The sequence below is a fragment of the Oncorhynchus clarkii genome, chromosome 12, assembly GCF_045791955.1.
Source record: "Oncorhynchus clarkii lewisi isolate Uvic-CL-2024 chromosome 12, UVic_Ocla_1.0, whole genome shotgun sequence".
In the NCBI taxonomy this organism is placed as follows: Eukaryota; Metazoa; Chordata; class Actinopteri; order Salmoniformes; family Salmonidae; genus Oncorhynchus; species Oncorhynchus clarkii.
In genome coordinates this window covers 92,442,472-92,452,834 of record NC_092158.1, presented here as the reverse complement: position 1 = coordinate 92,452,834, position 10,363 = coordinate 92,442,472, and the positions used below count along the sequence as shown (strand labels likewise).

Sequence of the window (10,363 nt, the reverse complement as noted above, 5' to 3'; positions counted from 1 at the left end):
TATCGTGCGCATGTTTTTTTGTTTCGTCTAGCCACACCCGACGTGACCAGGACACGCAGGTTAGAAATATCAAAACAAACTCTGAACCAAATACATTCATTTGGAGACAGGTCGAAACGCATGAAACATTCATGGCAATTTAGCTAGCTAGCTGGCTGTTGCTAGCTAATTTGTCCAGGGATATAAACATTGGGTTGTTATTTTACCTGAAATGCACAAGGTCCTCTACTCTGACTATTAATCCACAGATAAAAGGGCCAACCGAGTTTGTTTCTAGCCAGAATCTCTCCTCCTTCCGTCTTCTTCTTCTGGACTTTATATGGTGGTTGGCAACCAACTTTAAGGTGCATTACCACCCCCAACTGGACTGGAGTGTGGACCTCAGGTTCATCTTTCAATCACCCACGCTGCTAAAAACCAATGAGGAGATGGGAGAGGCGGGACTTACAGCGCTTTAAGCGTCAAAAATAGAACCAAGTTCTATTAGTGCCTGGCTACGCAGACGCTAGTTGACGCTACGCAGACGCTAGTTGACGCTACGCAGATGCTAGTTGGCGCTACGCAGACACTAGTTGACGCTACGCAGACGCTAGTTGACGCTACGCAGACGCTAGTTGACGCTACGCAGATGCTAGTTGGCGCTACGCAGACGCTAGTTGGCGCTACGCAGATGCTAGTTGGCGCTACGCAGACGCTAGTTGACGCTACGCAGATGCCAGTTGGCGCTACGCAGACGCTAGTTGGCGCTGCGCAGACGCTAGTTGACGCTATGCGGACGCTAGTTGATGCTACGCAGACGCTAGTTGGCGCTACGCGGACGCTAGTTGACGCTACGCGGACGCTAGTTGACGCTACGCAAACGCTAGTTGACGCTACGCGGACGCTAGTTGGTGCTACGCGGACGCTAGTTGACGCTACGCGGACGCTAGTTGACGCTACGCAAACGCTAGTTGACGCTACGCGGACGCTAGTTGGTGCTACGCGGACGCTAGTTGACGCTACGCAAACGCTAGTTGACGCTATGCGGACGCTAGTTGATGCTACGAGGACGCTAGTTGACGCTACGCAGACGCTAGTTGACGCTCGCAAGCAGTTTGGATTAAATGATTGAATAACATGTGTGTACATTTATTTTGCAATGCTCGTGGCACATGACGCAAGCGGTGGGGTCAGCGTGTAAGTTAGCAGTAGTTAGCTAGCAAGCAAGGGATAAGAACATTGTCAGCCAGTAATGGCTTCTTGAGCATTATCACTTAAATACAACACACTACACCTGGCCTGTATATAGTAGACAATATAACACTACACCTGACCTGTATATAGTAGACAATATAACACTACACCTGGCCTGTATATAGTAGACAATATAACACTACACCTGACCTGTATATAGTAGACAATATAACACTACACCTGTATATAGTAGACAATATAACACTACACCTGGCCTGTATATAGTAGACAATATAACACTACACCTGGACTGTATATAGTAGACAATATAACACTACACCTGGCCTGTATATAGTAGACAATACAACACTACACCTGGACTGTATATAGTAGACAATATAACACTACACCTGGACTGTATATAGTAGACAATATAACACTACACCTGGCCTGTATATAGTAGACAATATAACACTACACCTGGCCTGTATATAGTAGACAATATAACACTACACCTGGCCTGTATATAGTAGACAATATAACACTACACCTGGACTGTATATAGTAGACAATATAACACTACACCTGGACTGTATATAGTAGACAATATAACACTACACCTGGCCTGTATATAGTAGACAATACAACACTACACCTGGACTGTATATAGTAGACAATATAACACTACACCTGGCCTGTATATAGTAGACAATACAACACTACACCTGGCCTGTATATAGTAGACAATATAACACTACACCTGGCCTGTATATAGTAGACAATACAACACTACACCTGGCCTGTATATAGTAGACAATATAACACTACACCTGGACTGTATATAGTAGACAATATAACACTACACCTGGACTGTATATAGTAGACAATATAACACTACACCTGACCTGTATATAGTAGACAATATAACACTACACCTGACCTGTATATAGTAGACAATATAACACTACACCTGTATATAGTAGACAATATAACACTACACCTGGACTGTATATAGTAGACAATACAACACTACACCTGGACTGTATATAGTAGACAATATAACACTACACCTGTATATAGTAGACAATATAACACTACACCTGTATATAGTAGACAATATAACACTACACCTGGACTGTATATAGTAGACAATACAACACTACACCTGGCCTGTATATAGTAGACAATATAACACTACACCTGTATATAGTAGACAATATAACACTACACCTGACCTGTATATAGTAGACAATACAACACTACACCTGACCTGTATATAGTAGACAATATAACACTACACCTGGACTGTATATAGTAGACAATATAACACTACACCTGTATATAGTAGACAATATAACACTACACCTGTATATAGTAGACAATATAACACTACACCTGGCCTGTATATAGTAGACAATATAACACTACACCTGACCTGTATATAGTAGACAATATAACACTACACCTGGCCTGTATATAGTAGACAATATAACACTACACCTGTATATAGTAGACAATATAACACTACACCTGGCCTGTATATAGTAGACAATATAACACTACACCTGGCCTGTATATAGTAGACAATATAACACTACACCTGGCCTGTATATAGTAGACAATATAACACTACACCTGGACTGTATATAGTAGACAATATAACACTACACCTGGCCTGTATATAGTAGACAATACAACACTACACCTGTATATAGTAGACAATATAACACTACACCTGTATATAGTAGACAATATAACACTACACCTGTATATAGTAGACAATATAACACTACACCTGACCTGTATATAGTAGACAATATAACACTACACCTGGCCTGTATATAGTAGACAATATAACACTACACCTGACCTGTATATAGTAGACAATATAACACTACACCTGGCCTGTATATAGTAGACAATATAACACTACACCTGTATATAGTAGACAATATAACACTACACCTGTATATAGTAGACAATATAACACTACACCTGGCCTGTATATAGTAGACAATATAACACTACACCTGGCCTGTATATAGTAGACAATATAACACTACACCTGGCCTGTATATAGTAGACAATATAACACTACACCTGACCTGTATATAGTAGACAATATAACACTACACCTGGCCTGTATATAGTAGACAATATAACACTACACCTGTATATAGTAGACAATATAACACTACACCTGTATATAGTAGACAATATAACACTACACCTGGCCTGTATATAGTAGACAATATAACACTACACCTGGCCTGTATATAGTAGACAATATAACACTACACCTGACCTGTATATAGTAGACAATATAACACTACACCTGGCCTGTATATAGTAGACAATATAACACTACACCTGTATATAGTAGACAATATAACACTACACCTGGCCTGTATATAGTAGACAATATAACACTACACCTGGCCTGTATATAGTAGACAATATAACACTACACCTGGCCTGTATATAGTAGACAATATAACACTACACCTGGACTGTATATAGTAGACAATATAACACTACACCTGGCCTGTATATAGTAGACAATATAACACTACACCTGACCTGTATATAGTAGACAATATAACACTACACCTGTATATAGTAGACAATATAACACTACACCTGGCCTGTATATAGTAGACAATATAACACTACACCTGGCCTGTATATAGTAGACAATATAACACTACACCTGACCTGTATATAGTAGACAATATAACACTACACCTGTATATAGTAGACAATATAACACTACACCTGGCCTGTATATAGTAGACAATATAACACTACACCTGGCCTGTATATAGTAGACAATATAACACTACACCTGGCCTGTATATAGTAGACAATATAACACTACACCTGGCCTGTATATAGTAGACAATATAACACTACACCTGGACTGTATATAGTAGACAATATAACACTACACCTGGCCTGTATATAGTAGACAATATAACACTACACCTGGCCTGTATATAGTAGACAATATAACACTACACCTGTATATAGTAGACAATATAACACTACACCTGTATATAGTAGACAATATAACACTACACCTGTATATAGTAGACAATATAACACTACACCTGTATATAGTAGACAATATAACACTACACCTGACCTGTATATAGTAGACAATATAACACTACACCTGGCCTGTATATAGTAGACAATATAACACTACACCTGGACTGTATATAGTAGACAATATAACACTACACCTGTATATAGTAGACAATATAACACTACACCTGGCCTGTATATAGTAGACAATATAACACTACACCTGGCCTGTATATAGTAGACAATATAACACTACACCTGGCCTGTATATAGTAGACAATATAACACTACACCTGGCCTGTATATAGTAGACAATATAACACTACACCTGGCCTGTATATAGTAGACAATATAACACTACACCTGGACTGTATATAGTAGACAATATAACACTACACCTGTATATAGTAGACAATATAACACTACACCTGTATATAGTAGACAATATAACACTACACCTGACCTGTATATAGTAGACAATATAACACTACACCTGACCTGTATATAGTAGACAATACAACACTACACCTGTATATAGTAGACAATATAACACTACACCTGTATATAGTAGACAATATAACACTACACCTGGCCTGTATATAGTAGACAATATAACACTACACCTGTATATAGTAGACAATATAACACTACACCTGGCCTGTATATAGTAGACAATATAACACTACACCTGGACTGTATATAGTAGACAATATAACACTACACCTGTATATAGTAGACAATATAACACTACACCTGTATATAGTAGACAATATAACACTACACCTGACCTGTATATAGTAGACAATACAACACTACACCTGACCTGTATATAGTAGACAATATAACACTACACCTGGCCTGTATATAGTAGACAATATAACACTACACCTGTATATAGTAGACATTATAACACTACACCTGGCCTGTATATAGTAGACAATATAACACTACACCTGTATATAGTAGACAATATAACACTACACCTGACCTGTATATAGTAGACAATATAACACTACACCTGGCCTGTATATAGTAGACAATATAACACTACACCTGTATATAGTAGACAATATAACACTACACCTGACCTGTATATAGTAGACAATATAACACTACACCTGTATATAGTAGACAATATAACACTACACCTGGCCGAAGACCAGCCAAAACAAGACCGTTTATGATGTTGATGTTCTTTCTCTTCCTCTTCTGTCTCTGACTCTGACACCTCTTCAAACCTGTCCTTTAGATATTAACTTGCCCTCAAACGCTTCTCTGTCTGCCTCTCGCTGAGTCATCTTTACTTCAGCAATCGACTTAATACTCACATCATTACTTGACTTGGGAATCTACAGCAACTCTGCAGCTTATTCAACTAAGTTTTTCTGATGACACTTTCTCAAACTCTTCCTCAAACACTTTCTCAAACACTTCCTCAAAATCTTCCTCAAATTCTTCCTTAAACTCTTCCTCAGACTCTTCCTCAAATTCTTCCTTAAAGCCTTCCTCAAAATCTACCTTAAATTCTTCCTCAAACTCTTCCTCAATCTCTTCCTCAACTTAAACTCCTCAGCCTTTAGCTAACCCTTGGTCTCTCATTCATCCTCTGTCTTCACCTCTAAACCCTCCTCTTCTATATCAGTCTTTTCTTCCAGTTCTTCGTCCAACCGTGTTTAAGGTCTAACCATCCAGACACATATGTTTCTTACATGGCTCTGGAAACCAACTATACCTCTAACTTAACTCATTTCCTCTCTGTCTGATTCTGGCATCTCTTCTTCTTCCCTCTCCAAATTCTACCTTTTTCTTCTCTTCCTCCAATACGGCCTTCTATCCTGCCTCTTCCCTCTGCCTCTAATTCCATTATTTCCCCGACATTCCCGTCCTTCCCAGGCGAGGAGGAGGGGAGTCATCTTTCAGCAGCAGTCCTCGTCGCGTGGGGAGCATTGGGAATGTCAGCCTCAGTAGGACCGGGAGCCGGAGGAGCAGAGCTGGGGATAATGAAGGGAATGGTGGGAATTCTGAGAACACAAACAACGTTCCAGAAGAGGAGGAGCCTCTGTTCTCGTCCACCCCGCCTCCAGAGGACATCAGCGGAACCCTGCCGGAAGAGTAGAGGGACAAAGTCTCACCCCTCCTTTTAAACACTGTCCTTCCTTCTTCCTGTCCTTCCCTGACTTCCCTCAATACATCTTTCCATTTCCTGTCCTTTATCCCTCCCTCGTTCCCTCTCCTTCCATTCCTCCTTTTAATCTTTCCTCCTTCCACTTCACCCTTCTTCCCTCCCTCCTTTTTCTCCTCCCTTCTTCCTTCCCCTCCCTTATACCCCGCCCCCTTTTTATGCCTCACCTGTCTGTGACAATAGCTTTTATTGTGTCACCAACATGTCACAAAGTACAGTGTGAGCTGTTTTAAACTGAAGTTATAGCTTATTGCAGATGTCATAATATATATCTGAAGTTATAGCTTATTGCAATGTCATAATATATATCTGAAGTTATAATATATATCTGAAGTTATAGCTTATTGCAATGTCATAATATATATCTGAAGTTATAGCTTATTGCAATGTCATAATATATATCTGAAGTTATAGCTTATTGCAGATGTCATAATATATATCTGAAGTTATAATATATATCTGAAGTTATAGCTTATTGCAATGTCATAATATATATCTGAAGTTATAGCTTATTGCAATGTCATAATATATATCTGAAGTTATAATATATATCTGAAGTTATAGCTTATTGCAGACGTCATAATATATATCTGAAGTTATAATATATATCTGAAGTTATAGCTTAAAGATTGTTTTTCTCTCTACTTTTATTTATTTGATTATATTTTCAAGCAGTGTGTTAAAATAAACTAATTCTTTAATCTGGGTATTTAATGTGAATTAAGTTGATATAGAGTAAACCCAGGGACAATACTGTCTAAAGATAGATTTAATCAGATATCAGGCTGTGTGCTGGGTCATTGTTTTTCATTCATAATGAGTTCCTTACTGACGCACACACACACACTACAGTCCTACTGCTACTGCTACGATCTACGTTGATTTTAGGTTCACATAAAATTGTTGTTTATTCTACAATCATACTAGCCTCATCCCAGATCTGTTTGTGCCATCATGTCAACTCATGACAGACAGACTGGTGCCCAGGCTACAATCCTACAGGACAGACAGACTGGTGCCCAGGCTACAATCCTACAGGACACAGACAGACTGGTGCCCAGGCTACAATGGTCTACAGGACACAAGACAGACTGGTGCCCAGGCTACAATCCTACAGGACACAGACAGACTGGTGCCCAGGCTACAATCCTACAGGACACAGACAGACTGGTGCCCAGGCTACAATCCTACAGGACACAGACAGACTGGTGCCCAGGCTACAATCCTACAGGACACAGACAGACTGGTACCCAGGCTACAATCCTACAGGACACAGACAGACTGGTGCCCAGGCTACAATCCTACAGGACACAGACAGACTGGTGCCCAGGCTACAATCCTACAGGACACAGACAGACTGGTGCCCAGGCTACAAAAGTCTACATGGCTTTTAGTACCATTCAGTGTCAAGGGTTATTAGGCTGAATTGTTTGTGAAAACACCTAAATATATATTTTAAATGCTATAAACTATTTTCAAATCACCACAATCGTGTGTTCTTGTCTGTGGATTTTGTTCAACAGTAAAAAAAAATTACATCTTTCACCAAGTCAGTTTTATTGAGGACAGTTGGGTCAGACACATTTAACCCAACATGACTTATTAGATACAGGAAGAGGCATCCCAAGATGAAACACATATTTCATGGGAAAAAACTAGATGTGTATATTTTAGTACAGAAGCTTGTGAGTGGGCTACACAAAGCAACAACATGACATCTCATTGGGTGTCCATCTCTGTGACTTCCTGATTCACAGAAACAAGACACACCCCCATCCACACTGAGTTTAAGAGAAATGTTTCAAATGATATTGCTTCATACATTCTACCCCCTGAGCAACAAGCAGTAACAGCCACACGTAGGTATCCACTCCCATTATAAACACACTCAACATTCTATTTTATTACATCCTATATTATTACTAGTACCATATAGGGAAAAAGTAAGAACCCAGAGCAAGTGAATCAACCCTTACATGTATTTTGTAACATAAAACACGTTTCCTTGAAGTAATCATATGTCATCCCTCATCACAGAACAAGGTTACTTTCAGGGTTGGGCTCAGTTCCATTTCAATTCAGTCATTCTTTCAGGGCTGGGCTCGGTTCCATTTCAATTCAGTCATTCTTTCAGGGTTGGGCTCAGTTCCATTTCAATTCAGTCAATCCTGGAAATAAACGGACGTTCCAATTGTCTCTTGAAACAGAATTGGTAACTTTTTATACTCCTGGATGGCAAAAGTACTGAGCTGAACTGAGCAGCCAACTGATATTATTCCTCTCTTCCACTTAGCACCTAGCTCTGGGCACTTGGTAAATCTGTAAGGATTGGATAGGTATAAACATGGTGAATACTTCACCTAGCCTCATCAGAGGACAAGGTGGAGGTGCTATTTACCATATTGTGTTGCTACTCGCGTCTATCCAACACTTTCAGATCTACTACCTTTGCCTAGGACCTAGGGAGGAGGGTAGTTGGGGCTAAATATTAGTTTGTTTGGCGTTGACGCTATATCATTGGCTAGAACTGAATGGGCTGAGGTGTATTACCGGTACCTGAGCAGTAGAAAGAGACATCTTTAATAAGGTCAGACCACACTGAGGTCCCAGCTACACAGAGACATCTTTAATAAGACCAGACCACACTGAGGTCCCAGCTACACAGAGACATCTTTAATAAGATCAGACCACACTGAGGTCCCAGCTACACAGAGACATCTTTAATAAGGTCAGACCACACTGAGGTCCCAGCTACACAGAGACATCTTTAATAAGATCAGACCACACTGAGGTCCCAGCTACACAGAGACATCTTTAATAAGATCAGACCACACTGAGGTCCCAGCTACACAGAGACATCTTTAATAAGATCAGACCACACTGGAGGTCCCAGCTACACAGAGACATCTTTAATAAGATCAGACCACACTGAGGTCCCAGCTACACAGAGACATTTTTAATAAGGTCAGACCACACTGGAGGTCCCAGCTACACAGAGACATCTTTAATAAGGTCAGACCACACTGTGGTCTCAGTAAGGCACAAAGCTTCACCCAACAGGATATAAGCGACAATATCATCAATATAGGTGTGACAGTATTTGAGTGCGTCCATAAATGGCACTCTATTCCCTATATAGTATCCTACTTTTGACTGGCTCCTACGACTGAGTAGTATGCCCTTACTTTTAACTGGGGGAAAAAAGTAGGGCCCTATATAGGGAACGTGTTGATATTTAAGCCCCAAGCCTGTCATCACAGAACGAACCAACAAATACCCAAAACATAGGGGTGAGAATGATCAACCAGGTATTCAAACCCACATACCCAGGCCATTGAGCGCCTTCAGAGACTGTGTTAGCCCGCTGAGTTAAAGCCAAGGCATTACCCTAGGGTGCTAACGCGAGTCCTCAGATCTCAGGCAAAGTTATTCACCATGCAAGCATAGTAAACCCCAGTGGTTCACAACCAGTGGTACTAGAACCCTTTGGGGTAATTGGCCAATCCACAGGGGCTACTTGAGGAGACTCATGAGACCACAGGCTTACTGGTCAAAGACTCATGAGGGGGTACAGGACAGAGCATGGAGTACATCACTTGGTGGTGAACCACTGGTTTATCCGAGCCAAATAACCTCCGTTACACTTGTGCCACCATATACAATATGTTAAACACTCATCTTGTAGGGGTTAAAAACCCTGAGATTCTAAAACCACATTCACAGGTTTGAAAAACTCCGGTAACTTAAAAATGTTTTTTTAATCATTGGATTTCCAGAATTCCTATTTGGAATGTTGGATTTCTTGCTTATTCCCGCTTGATTCCGTGAATCTTCTAACACTGATTTATGGAATATGTGGGAAATTTGAGAAAGTTGGCTGAATTTTGCAGCCCTAGTCAGTCATTCACAGGTAAGGCTGTC

General features: G+C 40.2%; 1 protein-coding gene across 1 annotated transcript in view; it reads left to right on the top strand.

Annotated features, from left to right (window-relative positions):
* LOC139421666 (myosin-11-like) overlaps positions 1-6,451 on the top strand; it is a 195,888-nt gene extending 189,437 nt beyond the window's left edge. The window contains exon 43 of the mRNA XM_071172756.1: positions 6,154-6,451. Within this exon, the coding sequence (XP_071028857.1) occupies positions 6,154-6,376 (223 nt within the window). The 3' untranslated portion in view covers positions 6,377-6,451. The remainder of the gene's footprint in view (positions 1-6,153) is intronic.
* Positions 6,452-10,363: the final 3,912 nt, after the last annotated feature.